General features: G+C 36.9%; 3 protein-coding genes across 3 annotated transcripts; all 3 read right to left on the reverse strand.

The window, feature by feature from the left end:
• Window positions 1-267: 267 nt before the first annotated feature.
• Window positions 268-3,584, reverse strand: LOC144433164 (toll-like receptor 2 type-2). Its single transcript, XM_078121474.1, has 2 exons — window positions 2,584-3,584; window positions 268-793 (listed from the first exon to the last, which is right to left on the reverse strand). Exons 1-2 carry the CDS (start codon window positions 3,582-3,584, stop codon window positions 268-270), a joined length of 1,527 nt encoding a protein of 508 aa, XP_077977600.1.
• A 3,572-nt stretch (window positions 3,585-7,156) lies between these two features.
• Window positions 7,157-11,165, reverse strand: LOC144433165 (toll-like receptor 13). Its single transcript, XM_078121475.1, has 2 exons — window positions 10,174-11,165; window positions 7,157-7,834 (listed from the first exon to the last, which is right to left on the reverse strand). The coding sequence occupies exons 1-2, from the start codon at window positions 11,163-11,165 to the stop codon at window positions 7,309-7,311; spliced, it is 1,518 nt and encodes a 505-aa protein (XP_077977601.1). The 3' UTR covers window positions 7,157-7,308.
• A 286-nt stretch (window positions 11,166-11,451) lies between these two features.
• LOC144433167 (toll-like receptor 2) lies at window positions 11,452-16,950 on the reverse strand. Its single transcript, XM_078121476.1, has 2 exons — window positions 16,595-16,950; window positions 11,452-14,833 (listed from the first exon to the last, which is right to left on the reverse strand). The coding sequence occupies exons 1-2, from the start codon at window positions 16,948-16,950 to the stop codon at window positions 14,311-14,313; spliced, it is 879 nt and encodes a 292-aa protein (XP_077977602.1). The 3' UTR covers window positions 11,452-14,310.
• Between the last annotated feature and the right edge of the window lie 3,606 nt (window positions 16,951-20,556).

Here is a 20,556-nt window from a genome sequence, read left to right on the forward strand (position 1 = left end):
TAGTGAAGAGCATTGCCGTGGAAAATGTCGGCTATAGGGATATGATAATATATGACTGTTGTGCCTGGATGAATGCAAGGTACATATTAATAAATGATTGGGAGTGAGTAGTAAACTATTGCCCCCTTGTAATTACGTAAAATATAGGTAATGTTGGCAGCGGATACAAGATTTCTCCTTATTCACCTGGGTAAATGTCACTCCTGGAATAATAGACATCTTCGACTAAAATCCTTTATCAATGACTTCATATGGAACCAATTCAACCTAAGTCATGTTAATACTAGTGACTCTGACAGCAGCCTCCAGTCTCTTCCAAAACAGTTTTTGCCCCTCGTTGTTGTCACTCCATCTGATATAGTTGCCCTTTCTCATGAAATATTTCAACAATCCTGGCATCTTCTTGGCTGGTATGTCATCTTTCAAAACCAATATTGCGGCATCGCGATGTTCATCAAACATTTTCTGTCGTATCATTTCCAGTTCAAAATAACACCATTCACTGTCGATGAAATTCTTTGTCAGGATGAAGACAGTCTTTCGGCTCTCCTCGATGGCGTTCATGATGTTAGTTGTGATGTGTTCACCGATGACAAAATCACGGAAATCTAAACACAGTCTGTAGTTGTATGGTGGATTCTCTAACTTTGGTTTCAGGACAAATTGTACCCATTCTTCATCCTTGCTGGAGTGGGATATAAACATGTCATACTTATATTCACAGTTGTTTTCATCAGGAATAGTCTCGTATCCATTATTCCATACCTTTAACTTGGTGATAAAAAAACCATATCTGTGTTTGGAAAAACAGATAACAGAATTTTATTATATACTGCTCTCATTCTCGTCCCTATTGTTTCAAATTTGCTCTCAATTCTATTTAAATGGACACTTTATCACTTGTCAATGAAAATGGCCCGAAACTCATTAACCATCAATGAAGCTGTCCGCATGTTGTTAACCATTTCAATGACACTGACTGCAGTTAATCAACTCGTAAACACACTACACGTATTGTCACCCCGTTGACTTTGCAACTGTTCTACAGTAAAGAGTGTTAAAGTCGAACCGTGTATATCTTGACTTGGTCTCGAACACAGTAGCTCTAGCTCCATCAAACCATATACATAGTCTTTACACTGTGCTATGTAGCCGCACATTTGTTATTGATAGGATTTACTTTGTAATAATAAAGGAAATGTTGGGGTTCATCGTCTTGTTGTCAAGGAAATTGTCAATCTTCTTATTTTCCCATAGAGTTAACACAGTATTCGGCAATCATATTGGATATTAAAATGAAAACATTTTGATATCATTTTGACCTCTAGGGAAAGGAAACACTGAGAAAACACATCGAATTGACAGAATAACGTCATTATATTAACTTGGGACATCTACTGTAACTATCTGATACTGTGGTTCAAGACCGAGTGGTCAAACTTTACCAATACCCTCTTGTGACGTATAGGAAGAGTATTGCAACGGTCAGCTACCCCAGAAATACTTCAGGCAATGAAACCCCATCGATCAAAGTGATTAAACGCCAGGCAAGGATGGGTATGGTAACACTTTGAAGTTTGGTGTTCTTAAACAAATATATACTCTTTGTAGTAGCACATCTTTGAACACTATTTCAAAATCTCATTGGATATTAAATCTTTAAGCTTTCAAAATTAGAAGGGTTTGCAATTGTTTAATTTCAAAAGTCACACCTACTTCCAATGAGAATTTTTTTAAACAACCCAATGATGTTTTATCGGTTTCTCTCATGACATTTTAAAGGAAAAAAATTCCAGAATGGGCAAGGTGACAATATTTCCTGTGTTATATCAAATTTGACACAGCATAGTCACTACGATACATCAAGGTCACCACACACTTCTGGAAATATTAAAGACTGGAATGCGTGAATGTTTCAAATATTTGGCTTACCTAGGATTTTTGTTAATCTTCACCTAGTGTATACATTTACTCATGCATGGAAACATCTGTTTATACAATCATTGATACCTATATGTCCTTGACAGTAATAATGGATGAAATGCCAAACATGGGAATTACGGATATTCAACGCATGAGAATTGGCAGTATCTAGTTTGTTTATTATTTTAAGTAAAAACCAACATTTTAAGATTAGGCCAAAAAAAGAAAAAAATATGTGCAAATCCGATTACGCTCAAATTTAGAATAGGTGGGGTAGGTGGATTTCTTTAAAGTATTTTTTTTTTATATGTGAGTGTCTAGTTCAGGTAGTTATGTTTTCCGTTGTTTTCAATTGGTCTCTGTCTTATTGGTTTATTCTCATCAGATGTAAAGCCATTGCAGATTGGAAGAACAGTTTATATTATCTTTTTAAGTTAATAACAGTATTTTGCGCATCCACCATTTCTTGCGAGATTTCATTATTTTATCTTTTTCTCGAATACGTAATAAAAGGTTTATGGTCGGCGGGGAAAACTAGGTGGGGTCGGGTAACCGGGACTAAGCAATTTTTTCTAGGCCTTATACCATGTATATATTTTCTTTAATCACAAATCTTATATGAAAAATGTATTATCTTCATGTTACCAGGATAGTACTTACCTTATCCTCCATCGGTAGTTGACAAGTAGAAAGATCACAACACAAAGAAGAATAAATCCCAATACAGAGACACAAGCCACCATGACAGTTGGAAACTCACATTGTAATGTGCCTGGGTTGAATTGTAGGATTGTTTCTCCTGATGAACATTTAGTGTCATTGATCTTGTGAATGAACTTGACACTTCCAATCCAATTACGGAACCATCTCAACTCACAGCCACAATCGAAGCGATTTCCATACAGGTGAAGATTTTCCATTTTTGTTAAATTTTGTAATCCAACTTGTTCAGATATAGTACTTAGTTCACAATGGGCCAACTGCAAATCGGTTATATTCCCAGACCCCAGAAACATATTCCTTGGAAGAACATGTAATGAATTGTAATGAATGATGACGCGTCTCAGGTAGGTCAAATTATTAAACAAGGTTGGAGGAATAGATTCCAGTCTGTTTTCATTCAGAACTACATTATACAAGTATGTGGTAAATCGAAAGGCGTCTTCTCCAATGTCCACCAAATTAGCTTTCTGAATCCTTAGCGTTCGAAGTTGTCGTAGAGGTTTGAACAGGGTACTGGGGATTTCGTATAGCCCAGTCTGGTCGCTTAAGTCTAAAACTTCAAGTTCATCCAAACCTTGGAATGCATTGGGATGGATCTGATCAGAATTGAGCTTGTTACCTTTCAGAGACAGATATATTACACGTTTCAAATGCGAGAAAATCCCAGCTCCAAGTGCAGTTATCTTATTTTGACTCAGCTCTAAGTGGAATGTCCCAGTTGGTAAATGTTTAGGAACCGCAGTCTGTTCACGGCAATTGATGTGCACTCCAATAATTATTTGCTCGCCTTTGCTGAGGTATTTACTACAGATTTTGCACTCACATGAGTTTGGGCATGTAACATTAACAGCTGGATTACAATGATAGCTCAAAACCTGACCAATGTGTAAATTCCAACATAAGATTACCACAGCGAAGATTTTTATGGAAAGATTCATCTTCTCCAGTCACCCAACGATTGGTGATCAATGTGAAAATCTGTCTTATACAGAAGTGACCCCTTCCAAATATAAATATTTGTTCTTCTATGGTATTTTATGTCGAGAACCATTCCATCAATATCCTTTTAATAATTATCTATTATAAGCTGGAATGATCCTCACAGGTTCATATCTTGCAACATCTGAACAAACACTCCTAATAAAGAATGTGTGCACGCATATTCATCATATCTTTCCGACACTTCCAGTAGTGTTAGGACCCAGCTCTTTGAAGAACCATTCCCAAAACGTCACATTTTTTTCATTTTTATTTGACCGGGAAAATCTTATCTAACAAGTGTTTGAAAAATGTCTGGCTTTCTGAAGTTATGCACACCCTGTCAGACAGGGCACCCTTCATATGCCATATATTAGGTATGTGACGATTGACGTGGTTGGAAACAGTGACCTTTGTTTGATGCAAATGCCACAGTGTTTGTATTACACCGCCGTTGATACATGGAATACCAATATAGACTGGAATGATGATGTAATACTTAGGACAACCAGGATAGTTTTAGTAATTATACTATTTGATTGAGAGGAAAGGACTTTGGATTACAGACCTGTGTCCACAGTAAGCTAGCTGGGCAGTTCTTCTACTGTCATATTATTCAAAATTCCATCGTTTAAGTTATCCTGCCCAAACTATGACACTTGTACAGTGAATTTGCTGTAGCTTGATGTTCGATCAGTAAACCATCATGATTAGTTCTTTCCAAACGAACACTCTAAAAGCCCAAGGATCCTGGTATTGGAGACAGAGTGATGAACATGTCGGTGTTCAGGTAAACCTGTGGTGGAACTTGGTGAGTAGTCTATGCACTTACTCCTGTACTAGCATGTAGCTCTTGCCAGACAGTCATCACAGCTTCGTAGGTCAATCTGACAATTCATTGATTTGAAATTGCATTGATATGATCGTGAAGTTAATATTGTTTTAAACATATGCCATAGTATATTGATCAAAGTAGAATAGAAATTGATACATTTTACAGAGTAGTAATAGTGAAGTTACCTTAGTATTGGAATCTAGTTTTGAAGCGACTAGACATAGTTTATTGATCATATTTATTTTGTCAGATTCTAGTGTTGTTGCCGCCGTTATTGCTTTGTACTCAGACATTCAAATAGAACTATTTGCATGCAATATACTTTTCACCGCCATTGCCAACTGAGGATACCGAACCCGTCATACCTCTGAAAGTCTAAGTTTTCCATCATCTGCTAATTCGTGTATATACCCTTATTGGAATGAGAAAAGCAAAGTTTCGAAACATAACTTGGGTGGATACACACCATTTATATTATAAGGAAAGAGAGGACGTGGTGGTACAAGGGAATGTGGTCAGTGTCACTGAATTTTAAGTTTTCACCCACCTCTTAATCTGCAGGTGGAATTTAATGCATGTAAAAGTGGCACTTTACTTCTTCACATGATGATAGGTGCACTTTATAGCAAAATTAATGAGTGGTCAACAGCTATTTTATCACACTTAAACATAGTCGAAGGGTTGTTGAGAGAAAATTCCTGAGTTGCTAAAGTACACGAGGAGACATGTGTAGGTGTGGGCTCAATAAGGACAAACGTCATTTTTCCGAAAACTTAACTTCAAAGTTTAAAATCATTACTTTGATAATATTGTGTACAGTCATGACTGAGAGCATTTTCTGGTGAGATGAAAAACATAAAATATCAAAAATGTAGAATATTTGTGAAAGGAGGTTTTATGATGCCACCTGTTCTCATTGATAACGTTTGACATGTGCTCTGTGTAAAACTGTCTGAACACGTCTTTATCTACAGACTGAATTTAGTGTCTCTAAATAATAGTGGGTCACTGAATACGACATATACTTGAATTCTGAGCAAATTCTAACTGCAGAATAACGTTTCTCATATATGTCGACAACAGTCATTACATGTTATATAGCATCCCGGATGTGGACATGTTAGTACGTGTATGTTTCGGTTTAGTGAGTACTTCTAATAGCTAGTGTCTACGTGGTGGTGGTGGAGGGTGGTCATCTTGTATATACTCTATCAACATGTCCAAATCAAAGACAACCCAAAATGTGCTTTATCATTCTTGGCCGTTATCCCCCTCCATTTGACCGTTAGCCCGTTCCCGTGGTTATTTTGCTCCATCCCGTAACACGTGCCTTAGGTACTCGTCAGCGTGCTCTTTATAGACTTGTTTACACCCATACTGTATTATTATAGCCTCCTTCAGTAAGAGTTCCATAGCCATAAAAGAAGTGGCCTGGACAGCGGGACACCAACAGAACCATGGACACACTATGGTAGTTTTGGACTATCAATTAATATTATCAATGTTTTCTTTGTTATCTAAACAGATTTTGGGTTGTATTTGATCTGGACAATTTGTAGAAGGATACCAATATGACCAATTATTTACACTTGAATTTGGATCACCTCACATTTCAATGGAAATTTCCACTCTGTTGAAGCGACAACAGCAACCAACCTGGCTTTGTTATCAATTTATATTCTTCTACTATATCTTGTGTATCTTGTCAGTAAACTTATACTCGCACACCATTCCTTCAGACACACCTCGCCAGACACATCCACAAACACAAACATACAAACACATTTCATGTATAAACACGACAGAGCATTCGTAAGAGTTTTATTGATCAGGACATAAACATACTGTTATGACATAACATTTGAAGTGTGCCATGCTGGCATTCCTTTATAATAAATCTCCGAGTCATAAAATGGCCCAAAAATCAGACTTTGCGATCACGCGATTTCCTGTGCAAGGAAAGATCGCGCGCTCATTTGCATATCATTAGCATTGCCACTATTATGAGTGCGCACTAATACAAATAATCACTGATATGTAATGACTGGTTCTATCTTGCGAAAAGAAGTCTTCGATGAGTGTTCAGATCTTGTCCATAGGAAGCCTGTATGCAAAGGCCAACTCGGAGACACCGTGGTACCTTTTTATTTTATTTTTATTTATTCATTAACCACCCAACAGGCATTGCCCAATAACAGGAGGAAAGTTCAGTGTGATTATTTGTATTAGTGCGCATTCATAATGGTGGCAATGCAAATGGTATGCAATTATGTGACTACGACTGGATATCTGATGCATATCAAATAGACTTTGAATACTGAAAACGTTTGCATACTAGTTTTTGACAATTATTTGAGCCATAATATCCTGAAAAAGGAAAATGGTGAAAATTGAATATGGATTTGTGGTGTTGTGCTCCTTATGAACACATCATATTATTGTCTGTATAAAAGGAACGGTATCACGTCCACTGTCCTAGTATATTTGAGAGAGAGAGAGAGAGAGAGAGAGAGAGAGAGAGAGAGAGAGAGAGAGAGAGAGTGAGGGGGGGGGAGGATAACATATCAGTCAGTAGGTCCCCCATAGTAAGCCCGTTTTACAAAATTTTGAGAGAGCGTTTACATGATGGGGATTTTGCATATTGATTTTGGAATTACGACTCGCATTGTCAGTCTGTCGAAGTAAGTGGACCGTAAATTCCCAATTTTGACGAGGGATTGTTTTATCCCGCATATTGCCCACGGGCGATACAGCATGGTGCAGGCCACTGTTCACTCTCATTGTTCACTACAACCATGCAGAAATGTGTGTGTTCCTATGTTCATATCAGGTAAGATAGCATATTGAACCTAAACCATATTGATACTAGTGACTCTAACAGCGGCCTCCAGTTTCTTCCAGAACAGCTTTTCTCCGTCTTTATTGTCACTCCATCTGATGTAGTTGCCCTTTCTCATGAAATACTTCAACAATCCTGGCATTTTACTGGTCGGGATGTTGTCTTTCAAAACCAATATGGCGGCATCACGATGTTCATCAAACATTTTCTGTCGTATCATTTCCAGTTCAAAATAACACCATTCACTGTCGATGAAATTCTTTGTCAGGATGAAGACAGTCTTTCGGCTCTCCTCGATGGCGTTCACGATGTTAGTGGTGATGTGTTCACCGATGACAAAATCACGGAAATCTAAACACAGTCTGTAGTTGTATGGTGGATTCTCTAACTTTGGTTTCAGGACAAATTGTACCCATTCTTCATCCTTGCTGGAGTGGGACACAAAAATGTCATACTTATATTCACTTACGTTATCACCAGGAATAGTCTCGTATCCTTTCGTCCATACCTTGAACTTGACGAGAAAACAACCATATCTGTTTTTAAGGAAACAGATTAACTGAAATTAAAGGTCAACATATGGAGGAAGGTGCAGTGTGTCAAATATGAGATATAAGAACAAGAAGGGCAAAAAACGAGTGCCTATAGTAAGCGGTACAGTGTGTCATTTATATTGGCATTATTTCAGCTGTCAGATTATATGCAGAAGACAACATCATTGGTTCAAACTATAGTAAAACCGTGCTGACTATTTAATTTTGGGATAACCTAACACCACCTGGTATTTGGAGCCGACCAACAATAAAACTAACAGATAAATGAATGTGGTATATTCACTCTAAGTTGTATATCCTCGTTTTGCTATATTTCGTTAACTTTTCATTACTCAAAATGTGGGAAGGTTATACACGAGTGACTGAAGATCTCCGAAGATGGGTGAAAACACACTCCTACCTCCATGCTGACTACATTAACCAACAACCCGACTCGATACTTAAATACGACATACATGTATGTACATATTTCCATGCGAACTCTAGTCTGAAAATAGTATAATTCAAAAATGTGATATAATGCATGCAATATATAATTCAGAACAAAACATTCCGTATGAAACAAAATTACCGACTGTTATTATACCCCGAGAGATTTAGTGGGCGGAATTCTGAGCCATTAACTTTAGTTTGCATTCACAATAGGTCAAAACAAGGTCAAAGTATTGATCTGTGACTTGTCGTGTCTAGCTAACTGTCGGATTTAAAAATACGGTTGAAAGGAATTTGACATCCGTTATGTGTAGAACGTTTAAAGCGAGATATATAGTGCCGTCTAGTCAACTCCTGTGTCCCATTTCCATACATGTTAGCACGTATTTCATATCGACAATTCCGTTTGTTACCAGTGTGACGGTCTATGTCTGAAGTTAAACAGCATGAAAAATAGGATTCGCCAAGGAATATCTATGCTGGAAGCGTTCATTTCAATCAGCACAACAGATGTTTTGTTTAATCTGAAATTGGTATTTATTTTGGAATTGTAAGAATGGCTTAATTTTACTGTGTCTTTCTACTGTACAAAAATGATGTCAAACAACAAAGCCCGAGTCTTGGTTATACTACATGTGTATGTGACGTCATGTGTTTACGGATACTGTAATGACAAATGGACTGCAGAAAGTGGTCACTGTTTCGTCGATAACTTCTCGAATTACTTCAATAAGTGTTTTACATCGTAATAGCTGAACGTTCGTTCACATCAGACAGTATGAAACAGTAAGTGGATGCCAAACAGCAAATAATTTGGGTAATCTTAGCTGTGTTAGCCAGAACTAGCTAGAATCATTAGAGTACCACTTCCCTGACCTACTATAATCAAATTGATTCGCCTTCAGTCCTATATACTGACATAAATACTGTGCAACTACAATTACAATCACCAAACCTGACACAAAAATGTCGTCTGGCGCGACAAAAAATCTTACTATAAACGCTGCTACATTTTATCATCTGGTACAACAAAAACCTAGCCAAAAGTGCTACATTTATCGGCGGCGCAACAAAAAATCTTACTAACAGAGATTTTGTTGAACAAGACGATAAAAATGTAGCATTATAAATAACATTCTTGTTGAACCAGACGATACAATTTAGCAAGATTTGTGTCAACTCAGACGAAACTTGTTTATTTCATTGTATGTAAAACTTTGTGTTCAACAAACAGCCTCTTTGACAGTAACTGTTGTACATTAATTACCTTCTTTGTTGACTTTACTATCATTAATGTTAGTTTTGATGATATCAGGTTGTTAAGTTGTGGGAAGGTAGATCATCTACAGTCCACTGGTCAATGGGTAGATTAAAAGCTGAAAATCTGAGGTCACAGCAATGCAAGGTCCGGCCTAATGGTGTAATATTAAACTAGCACACCTTCACAAAGTAGGAACGGACAACAGTCTGTAAACAGCCATGTAAGCCAACTACAGTCCGTTTTAAGTTACCGTTCAGTGGCTCTTTTAGACACAAACATGCAGAAACCAACGAGAACTGTACATGCAATACTTTAAGAAAGCAATATTGAGTGAATACAGCTAGTTTCTGGCCACATGATGTCTAAATGAAATGACTAATGTGCCATCATGCAGGCCGGATATAGAAACATCAAATGCAGATCTGCCAAAATAATGCCTCCCGCATCTAGTCACAGTATGTTTAAAAGAGGTGTTTCATTTATTTAAAATGTAGCAAGAAATGGTGAGTAGATCTTGCTATCTTAGTGTAGAATCTTTTCTTATTAGTTTCTGCATGACTGTATCAAACAGCCACAGAACGGTAACTTGAAACGTGCTGTAATTGACTTTGTTTGCCTTTAGACCTACCTAATCCTCCACCTGTAGGTGAATAACAAGACACCTATTGAACAAAGAACGATGACACCGGCAACAGATACCGCAGTAACCATAATGACTGGGAATTCGCATTGTAGGTCGTTTGGGTTGAATTGTAGTATAGGCTGTCCTGACGCACACTTGGTGTTGTTGACGTCGGCAATAATATGTGTGGTATCAATCCATTCACGAAACCAGATCAAATCACAGTCACAGTTCAAAGGATTATCATGTACATCGAGTTTTGTTAAGTTTTTCATGTATTGGAAACCAACAGACGGTTGGATTGTCAGTATTTTATTGCTACCCAGGTTGACTTCGTTCACGCTGATGGAACCGTTGATCATACCGTCCGGCAGAGATTGTATTTGGTTTTTCTGCAAAAGAACTTTACGTAAAGACGGCAAATTTCGAAATACGGTCGGACCAATGTATTTTATATTGTTTTCAACAAGATTGATGTATGCTAATTTCATATTATATCGAAATGCGTCGTCACATACTGTTTCTACCCTGGAGCCCTGTAAATCAACTTTGAAGAGGTTTTTCAGTGGACGGAACCATTCATTTGAAATAGTTTTGATAGTATGCACATAGTTGCCTTGTAACAGTAACGTCTCTAGCTTTTCCAGTCCGTAGAAGGCGTCTGCATAAATCATATTGCTATCCAGTCTATTACCTCGGAGATCTAGAATTTTTAAATTCACTAAAGATGAAAAGGCTCGATTGCCTAGTTTCCCGATGCTGTTATCTGAGAGGTCTAAGTGTTCAGTTTCCAGTGGTATTCCTTTAGGCACATCGTGTAATTGCGCATGCTGGCCTCCACAAGTTACCCTTAACGACTGGACATGCTCTCCAACGTCACAGAGTTCACACTTGCAGGGTGGGGCGGGGCAGGTAACATTTGTTGCTGGAATACAAATACCGTGAACACAGTACAGCACATTCAGTAGAAACACCAGGCACGATATGAAAATCCACATAATTTTCATTGTAATATCATGAACAGTACTAGTCGACAAATAGAATTGATAAACAATCGATTTACAAACCAGGATTACACTCAGTTGACGTCACATTCAACTTCCTCCTCGTAAGTCAACAGTTTTTGTGGTGTCACATGAGATCTCGTTGGTTATCGTGATACGTCTGTAATCGATATTTGATACCACAAATGCCCGTATGGCTAAGGACGATAACGCTGTTGATAGGATGAGGGCGGCCTGGGACCAACTGACACAGAAATTAGTAGTATACACAGTAGAAAACTTTAATATTAACTCCAGTAGAGGACTACTCATTCTGTACATGTCAAACACTGAATCAACATTTTGACGGCTAAAAAGTATAAGATGGATTATTCAAGCCTCTTATGCAACTTAGCGCTCTCAAAATACAGAAAGTAAATGTGATTGACATAGCGCAGGAGATATTTCGGTACAACAAATAAATAAGCGAATGTAGTTCTCAACGAAAACAGGTCACTTGGAATCTTCTATAGACCACTGTGATTTTACGTACTTAATTCAGGTCAAGAAAAAAGAATTGTTTCTGGTCAGGACATTTTGTCTAAAATGATGCGACGACGCGACTTTATTTTTTTAATCCTCAACAAATATGTCAGTCAATCTACTATTTATGGCATTGTTCTTTTTATTTAGTACTTTAGAGCAAGATGTATGTGGGGCAGATTTGCTTGTTCATGATTGGCTCTGCAGTTGCCTTCATCAAAGTAGCAATTAATGTAGGGAGGGTTATTTTTGTGTTTTCTCCTGGATCTGCAGACTGAGACAATAAAGCACACATTATTCAAACAATTTCAGTTGATAGACTCGAGGTGAAGTATATGAAATCAAATCTATCAGGCTTATGGTACTAGTTAAAATGAATTCTAATGCCAACAAAATACAAAATTATTTCTGGTCAGCTTAACTTACTTATAGTCACTTTATTGTAGTCAAAGGCCATAGACCCAACATACAATTTACACATGTACTTCCATAACCAAAAAAATATGCTACAGTTCCATTAAAGTATTTGCTTCTGACCTGATTTTTAAAGCGTGATAAATAAAGGCTGCTAGTCTCTGTAATTCAGTTGATTGATCAGATGATTGCGGGCATCACATAAATACCACCGCGTTGATTTTTCTTTCCTTTTTATACAACCCATGCAATTTGCAGATCGGGGGGTGGGGGTGGAGCACGAAAATAACCCCCCTACCATAGGCACTCGAATCAAGTAGTAGACTTACTCTACATTTTTTTAAAAATCATACAAATTGATTCGAGTGCCTATGGCTCCCTACAGTAATTGCTAATTCATCTCAGTGAAATCAACTCAGTCAACTGCACAGCAATCATGTACAGGCATATGACATGTGCCCCAAATACACACTTGCTCTAAAGTACTAAATAAAGAAAAAAGTATATGACAAGTTTGTTGAGAATTAAAAAAAATAAAAAAATGAAAAATATCACGTCGTCGCTCTACTTTAGACAAAATGTTTTTACCAGAAGCAATTTTTGAGCTAACCGATGGGCACCATGTCGATGTATATGCAAAAAATGTATAGGATGTGAGGCACAGCTATCCCTCGAACAGATATCATAAATTTCAGGAACTTGATTCTGTAAAATAAATAAGGATCGTTTCCGCCAAAGACGTGAATGTTGACCATTGGGTAGACTTACGGTCGCTAGATGTCGCAATTTGTCATATCGAATGACATCACATTCTCAACATGGTTCTTGTTCCCCATGCCAGAATGTCTTGATGATTAGAACTTCCCTTATTTCCGGAAAAGAAACTTGAGCTGGGGCGTCTTCTCAATACCGTATTGAGTGTTTTAGTACTATTTTGTGGCATTTTGTTGTAATAAATCATTCTCCTCGAGTTTTGGTGGGTTTGTTTGTTGTTGTTGTTGTTGTTTTTTTTTGTTTTTTTTTTGGGGGGGGGGTAGTAGTCAAGACCAAATTGCGCCATCTAGCGACCCTAGTTATCTTCCGTTATCCAGGATAATGTACTTTGGTGAAGGACGGTCTAGGCTTGATTTTCTATTTTGTGCTGGTCTGATACCGGTCTGATCTTCAAACTTATTGCATTCGTTATCATGTTATAAATATGGCTACATATGAAAGTAATAACCCATGGCCACTAGTACTGGTACGAGGTACAATTTTACAGCAGTACTAGCTGTAACTGAGATATTATATTTTCGATCAGACAAAAAACAATATAGTGACTGAAAATTTATGAAATATCAAGAATTAGACACTGTATTAGAGGTCTATTTTATCTGTAACTAGTATAGTATAGTATAGTATAGTATAGTATAGTATAGTATAGTATAGTATAGTATAGTATAGTATATAGTGTATTATAATAGTAATATTAGTAATAATTGTGAAATTATAATTGATTTGGGGTGCTGATTTTTGGACCCAAAAATCAATTTGACTGAATATATTGCACCATTCTATGTATACAGCTACTGCACGAATGTTTGTTTATCCACAGGTGATTCAATGTCACGGTGTATGATATTCAGAGTCATGATATTGAACAATTCTTTTTTTACAAAAAACCACCAAAACCACCTAAAAACAACGTTTCAGTTGCTAGTTCAGCTTTAGAGGTTGTCTGTAACACATTGAAATATAACCAGCGACAAGCAAGCACTTACAAACGAAACTTGTTGCAAACAGAAAAAATGGTAAGATAATGAATGGCATTAATCACACTTGGCACATCATGTTGTGATCAGTTATGTAAAGAGGTCGTGAAACTATTCTTACCAATTAAAAACATGCAATGTAGCATACGTCTCATCAGTAGTTAAACATGCTAAATAAGGTAACCAAACCTCTGGTGTGACCATGTGAAATATGGTTCACGTGACGGATTCATGAAATTAACTGCAGCTATAATTCCAATGACAAAGATATAAAGAAAATGTATAACATCAATATTCAATTTTTTATAACTACTACTAATGTCAGTACAGTAACTGTTACTGTAGTCTCTTGGCATTTTACAGAATCTTTAGTCTTAAATGCTCAAAAAAACCCCAAAAAACCAAAAAAACTAACAACAACAGTTTTGTCGTTACATACGTTGAGTTTACATCTAAACCATATTGATACTAGTCACCCTAGCAGCAGAATCAAGTCTCTTCCAAAACAGCTTTTGTCCGTCTTTATTGTCACTCCATCTGATATAGTTGCCCTTTCTCATGAAATACTTCAACAATCCTGGCATTTTACTGGTCTTGATATCATCTTTCAAAACCAATATGGCGGCATCACGATGTTCATCAAACATTTTCTGTCGTATCATTTCCAGTTCAAAATAACACCATTCACTGTCGATGAAATTCTTAGTCAGGATAAAGACAGTCTTTCGGCTCTCCTCGATGGCGTTCACGATGTTAGTGGTGATGTGTTCACCGATGACAAAATCACGGAAATCTAAACACAGTCTGTAGTTGTATGGTGGATTCTCTAACTTTGGTTTCAGGACAAATTGTACCCATTCTTCATCCTTGCTGGAGTGGGACACAAAAATGTCATACTTGAATTCACTGTTGTTGTTTCCGCTGGAAATAATCTGGTATCCTTTACACCACATCTTAATAGCAAAACAACCATACCTGTGTACGAAATGAATACTATTAGTGTTCTGTTAACCATCTTGACTAATCAAGAGATTCTCTTTCGTTTTATCCCTTCAACCCTCTTTTTCATGCATGCATGAACGCACCAAACGGGTAGCCATATTGACTGCTATTGACTACTCAATGCCCAATGGGGTTCCTCATTGTGTTTCAGCACTGCTATGGGTATTATTTTAGCAAATGGCATTATACCAACCTGAAATGGCCATGCTTTGGAAAAAAAATTGATACTTCTATCAGTATAGTGACATTTTTACTGCATAGCCAGAGAAATGATCATTCAATACATTAAAAGAAATGGGAATTTCCTGGTCCGTGTTGTAGTTTCACTCATGTTACTGTCTGTATTGAAGTAATACTTGTATGATACGTGATTTCCTAGCAACAGGGTTGAAGGTATTTTCCATAGACCAACAACGTTACTTGCGGGGCAAAAGGGTAATGCTAGCTACGAGCGCCGTCGTTATTGAAAACAACATTTGCAGAGGTATGTTTACATAGTTTTCAACTTTTTGTTCCTGGTTATGAATTATATTGCATGCTGTACTCATGTTACTGTTTTATTTTGAATATTTGATTATCATTTTGACACATAACGTGGTTTCTAAGTGACGTCGATACATTGTGATATGCATAGAGGTCAAAAACATTCATGATAGGTTAATGGTTAAGCCTGCTTTTAAAAACAACAGGATACTGCACCAAAATCAATATCCTAAAACAAACTTCTCTTTATTTTCCATCTCATGGTTTTTAAAATTACTTCCTAAGCAAGTGTTGCAATAGTTTGTATACGGGAACGTAAATTTGACGTACGATCGTACAAACCTAATCTACGTTGAGTAATTTTCCTTCCATGTTGAAACAGGGACTTTTAAGTGTATTTAAAGGACTGAGCACAGACACAACAACTACACATGCCGATGTTACTGAGAGCAATCACAGACAGTGATCAATAGAATGCAATCAATTTCAAATAATTGAAAGCAAATTACCATGAAGACTTAATTACTAATTGAGTGGTGCTGCCTCAAGTGGTAGTTTTGAAGAAAATTGGCCTGTTGTTTACCTTGCGCATGGGTGTGGGATGGGGGTGGGGGTGGGATGATATGAGAACACATAATAACGGTTTGTGTACTTCGATAATATGTAGGGTGAACAAAGAGGAAATTTAAAATTCGGTCAAAAATATGGCGATCTCTTATGGTCACCCCATATCTAGTATTGATTTAGACATTACAAATATGAGGTTCATGAAATCCTATATTTATCATATTCCAAGTTTTCTGATTGCAGTATTAGAAAGGTAAATAGGTTCACATTTGATTATTAACATTAAAACACTGGGAGAATCGACTATGCTAAACCTGACGCTAAATACATTTAAGAGTATTGGACATAACTTTGGATAAATCAAGAAACATAATATTTTCTTGAGATTTGTCATATAGATCCAATTAGATTGGTGACACTTGCATTTTTCAAAGTAATGAAAACATATTATAATTCTTTCATGAATAATAAACAAATATGGACTCCTTCGCCAGCAGGATACACACGCCATTCGTAACATGAACTAGATATCACGATCTCCACTTATCTGGTAACTATAGCTTATATTCAATATCGTTTGGCTTTCAGTTAAGTACATGGGTGTATTTTTGTCGACTATGAATCTGACTATGTATGTCTTTACAAAATAGTCAATGTAGCCCTTAGTGATGTGTGTAAACCCACCTTAGTCTCCACCTATACTTAAACACCACGGATAACATTCCACAAAGAACGAGAAAACAAACAACAGATACCGCAGTAACCATACTGAGTGGGAATTCACATTGTAGGTCGTCTGGGTTGAATTGTAGTATAGGCTGTCCTGACGTACACTTGGTGTTGTTGACGTCTGCGATAATATGTGTGGTATCAATCCATTCACGAAACCAGATCAAATCACAGTCGCAGTTCAAAGGATTATCATGTACATCGAGTTTTGTTAAGTGTTTCATGTATTGAAAACCAACAGACGGCTGGATTGTTAGTATTTTATTGCTTCCCAGATTGACTTCGTTCACGCTAATAGAACCGTTGATCATATTATCCGGCAAATACTGTATATAGTTTTTTTGTAAGATCACCTTGACTAAAGAGTTCAAGTTCTGGAATACAGTCGGTGCAATATGTTGAATATGGTTATCATTCAGGATTATGTATACAAGTTTTTGATTACATCTGAACGCATCTTCTAATATCGTTTTAACGCTGGCTTTTCGCAAGTTTATCTTCCAGAGATTTTTCAAAGGGCAGAACCAGTCGTTTTCCGATCCCATTGGACTTCAAACTTAGATATTCGGCTTCTGGAGGAATTCCCTTGGGAACATCGCGTAAAAACTTCGACGTACAGTTCACGCTTAGAGACTTTGTAATTCTACCGTTGTTGCAGAATTGACATTTACAGGGCGATGGACAAGTTACATTCGATGCAGGGATACAACCACCTTCGACAGAAACAACTTGAAAAAAGAGAAACTGCAAAATTGCTAAAACCCAGACGCCTTCCATCGTGATCACAATCAAGTGTTAAAGGAGCCAGCAATTTTTCAGCTAACATCTAAGAACTTCCTTCTTTAGGATATGGACACACGTTATGGGCGCGTACTTTTATGATCACAAGTTTGGTACACTTTGAAGTCATAAATTTCAGGACGTTGATTTTGTAGAATAAATCAGGACCGTTTCCGCCATAGATGTGAGCTTTGACCATTGGGTAGACTTACGGTCGCTAGATGTCGCAATTTGTCATATCGAATGACATCACATTCTCAACAATGGTTCTTGATCCCCATTCCAGAACGTCTTGATGATTAGAACTTCCCTTATTTCCGGAAAATTGATTTATCACGACAGTTGCATGTCCCAATGGGAGCTTTATTTCCGCGTTTAAGGATCATAGTATTGTGAGCTTTGATGATGGAAGCCATGTTATTCATACAACTGTAGCTCACTTTCACATTCCCCTTGTTGAAAATTTTATGTAACTTGTGCTCCTTAGGGAAGTGACGGCCAAGAAGTTGGAGGAAAATTCTCCCGACGTTATTGTTTACGTTTTGACTGTATGGGGGATTAAACCAGATGACATTACGTTTCCTATTTCTCCGTCTCTTGATGGTGTCAATTCTATCTGTGTAAGCAAGGTTGTCTTTATAGCCACTTGCTTTGAGTGCGTCATCATAGAGGGGTGCTGCCTGGTTGAAAACATTATGATTACATGAGATGTCACACAGTCTTCTATTTATGCTGGGAGATGCTTGATGATAACCGGTGGGTGATTTGACTGTGAATTGATGTAGACTGGGTTGTCGTTTGGTTTTATCTGTATGGGTAATATTTCCCACTGGAAAGGTCTAATACGATATCGAGGTAATTTACAATTTTCAGGTTAGCTTCAATGGTTACTTTCAGACCGATGTCATTGAAGATCTTTGTGATATTTTTCTTTATCTGCTCTGCCTTGTTACCCGATATTTTGTGGAAAACAGCTAAACCGTCATCCCTGTATAGACCTACATGGTCTTTAGAGTACTGCGATGCAATAGTACTTAGGATGTAGGAACCCACTAGTTCGCAAATCTCGGCTCCATTATTTATATATATATATATATATATATATATATATATATATATATATATATATATATATATATATATATATATATATAGAGAGAGAGAGAGAGCACTGTCTTAGCAGATTGATACTCACCGAGTTATATATATATATATATATATATATATATATATATATATATATATATATATATATATATATATATATATATAATGTACTTGTATATATACATATACACACATATACACACACGTTTGTGCGTGCGTGTGTGTGTGTGTTGGAAAGTGAACATTGTTACAAGGTTATCATCAATGCTATGCTGAAAACGGCACTTAGAAAGTTAACTGTAATGTGGAGTACTTGCATAGATTGTATACTTATGTTATCGGCTGCACTGATTTAGTACTTTCAGCGCTGCTATGGGTATAATATCAGCATTATGTCATTTTACCGACCTAAAATGGCCATCGTTTGGAAAACCCTGATACTTCTAACAGTATAGTGGCATTTGACTGAATAGCCAGACAAAGAATTACAAAGAATTATTCAATACGTTAAAAGAAATGGGAATTTCCAGTTACGTATTGTGGTAACTCTTGGTGAACTTGTCTCGATAAAACAGCATGTGATTATGATATGTGTTTCACTCATGTTACTGTCTGTATTGATGTAATACTTGCATGATACGTGATTTCCTAGCAACGGGGTTGATTTCCTAGCAACGGGGTTGAAGGTATTTTCCATAGGCCAACAACGTTACTGGCGGGGCAAAAGGGTAATGTTAGCTACGAGCGTTGTCGATTTCGAAAACAACATTTGCAGAGATCTGTTTACAAAGTTTTCAACTTCTTGTTCGTGGTTATGAATTTATGTTACATACTGTACTCATGTTACTGTTTATTTTGATGCAGCATTTTGACACATAACGTGGTTTCTAAGTGACATCGATACATTGTGATATGTATAGAGGTCAAAAACGTTCACGATAGGTTAAAAGTTAAACCTGCTTTTAAACAACATACAGTGCCAAAATAACTTCCTAAACGCCAATTTTGTATTTTGTATTATTTTCCAGCTCATACTTTGAAAATTACTTCGCAAGCAAGTGTTGCAGTAAAACGTAATAAATAACAACAACCGTACAAACCTAAGCTACGTTCAGTAATTTTCGTTCCATGTTGAAACAGGGAATTTTAAGTGTATTTAAAAGAGCAAATTTTAAAGACACCACAACTCTACATGCCGATGTCACTAAGACCAATCACAGATAATACTATGCAATCAATTTCAAATACTTGAAAGCAAATTACCATATTGACTAAATTACTAATTGAGTGGTGCTGATTCAAGTGACACTGTTGAATAAAATTGGCTAGCTGTTTATCTTGCACGGGGGTGGGGTGGGATGGGGGTGGGGGTGATATGACAACTCATGGTGACGGTTTGTGTACTTAGATAATATGTAGGATGAACAAAGAGCAACTTCAAAATTCGGTCAAAAATATGGCTATCTCTATGGTCACTCCATATCTTGTATTGATTTAGAAATTACAAATATGAGGTTCACGAAATCCTATATTTATCATATTTCAATTTTTATTTAAAGTCTGATTGCGGTTTTATTAGAAAGGTAAATAGGTCTCCACATTTGTGTATTGAAATTAAAACAATGGTAGAATCCACTATGCTAAACCTGTCTTTTATGGTGCTAAATACATTTAAGATTATTGAACATAACTTTGTACAAATCTGGAAACACGATTTTCTTGAGATTTTTCATATAGATTCAAACGTTCTAATCATATTGGTGACACCTTCATTTTTCTAAACGTATTATAATCTTTTCATGAATCAAGTATGGACTCCGTCGTTAGCAGGATACACATGCTATTCGAAACATTAACTCGGGATCACGACCTCCCCTTATCTTTCGATTTAGCTGGTACTATAGTTTATATTCAATGGCGTTGGGTTTTCAGTTAAGTACGTGGGTGTATTTTTGCCGACTATGACTCATTAATTGGCTTGCTTAAATCACACAACTGTCTATGTATACCTCTCATAAAATAGTCAGTGT

This window comes from Glandiceps talaboti, chromosome 3 (genome assembly GCF_964340395.1).
Source record: "Glandiceps talaboti chromosome 3, keGlaTala1.1, whole genome shotgun sequence".
NCBI classification, from domain to species: Eukaryota; Metazoa; Hemichordata; class Enteropneusta; family Spengelidae; genus Glandiceps; species Glandiceps talaboti.

Excerpts from the sequence above, each read along its gene's own strand:
- LOC144433164 (XM_078121474.1), bottom strand. The coding sequence starts at position 3,584 with ATGAATCTTTCCATAAAAATCTTCGCTGTGGTAATCTTATGTTGGAAT. Across the intron at positions 794-2,583 it reads AACTACCGATGGAGGATAAG|ATATGGTTTTTTTATCACCA; the intron begins GTAAGTACTATC and ends TTCCAAACACAG.
- LOC144433165 (XM_078121475.1), bottom strand. The coding sequence starts at position 11,165 with ATGTGGATTTTCATATCGTGCCTGGTGTTTCTACTGAATGTGCTGTAC. Across the intron at positions 7,835-10,173 it reads ACCTACAGGTGGAGGATTAG|ATATGGTTGTTTTCTCGTCA; the intron begins GTAGGTCTAAAG and ends CCTTAAAAACAG.
- LOC144433167 (XM_078121476.1), bottom strand. The coding sequence starts at position 16,950 with ATGATCAACGGTTCTATTAGCGTGAACGAAGTCAATCTGGGAAGCAAT. Across the intron at positions 14,834-16,594 it reads AAGTATAGGTGGAGACTAAG|GTATGGTTGTTTTGCTATTA; the intron begins GTGGGTTTACAC and ends TTTCGTACACAG.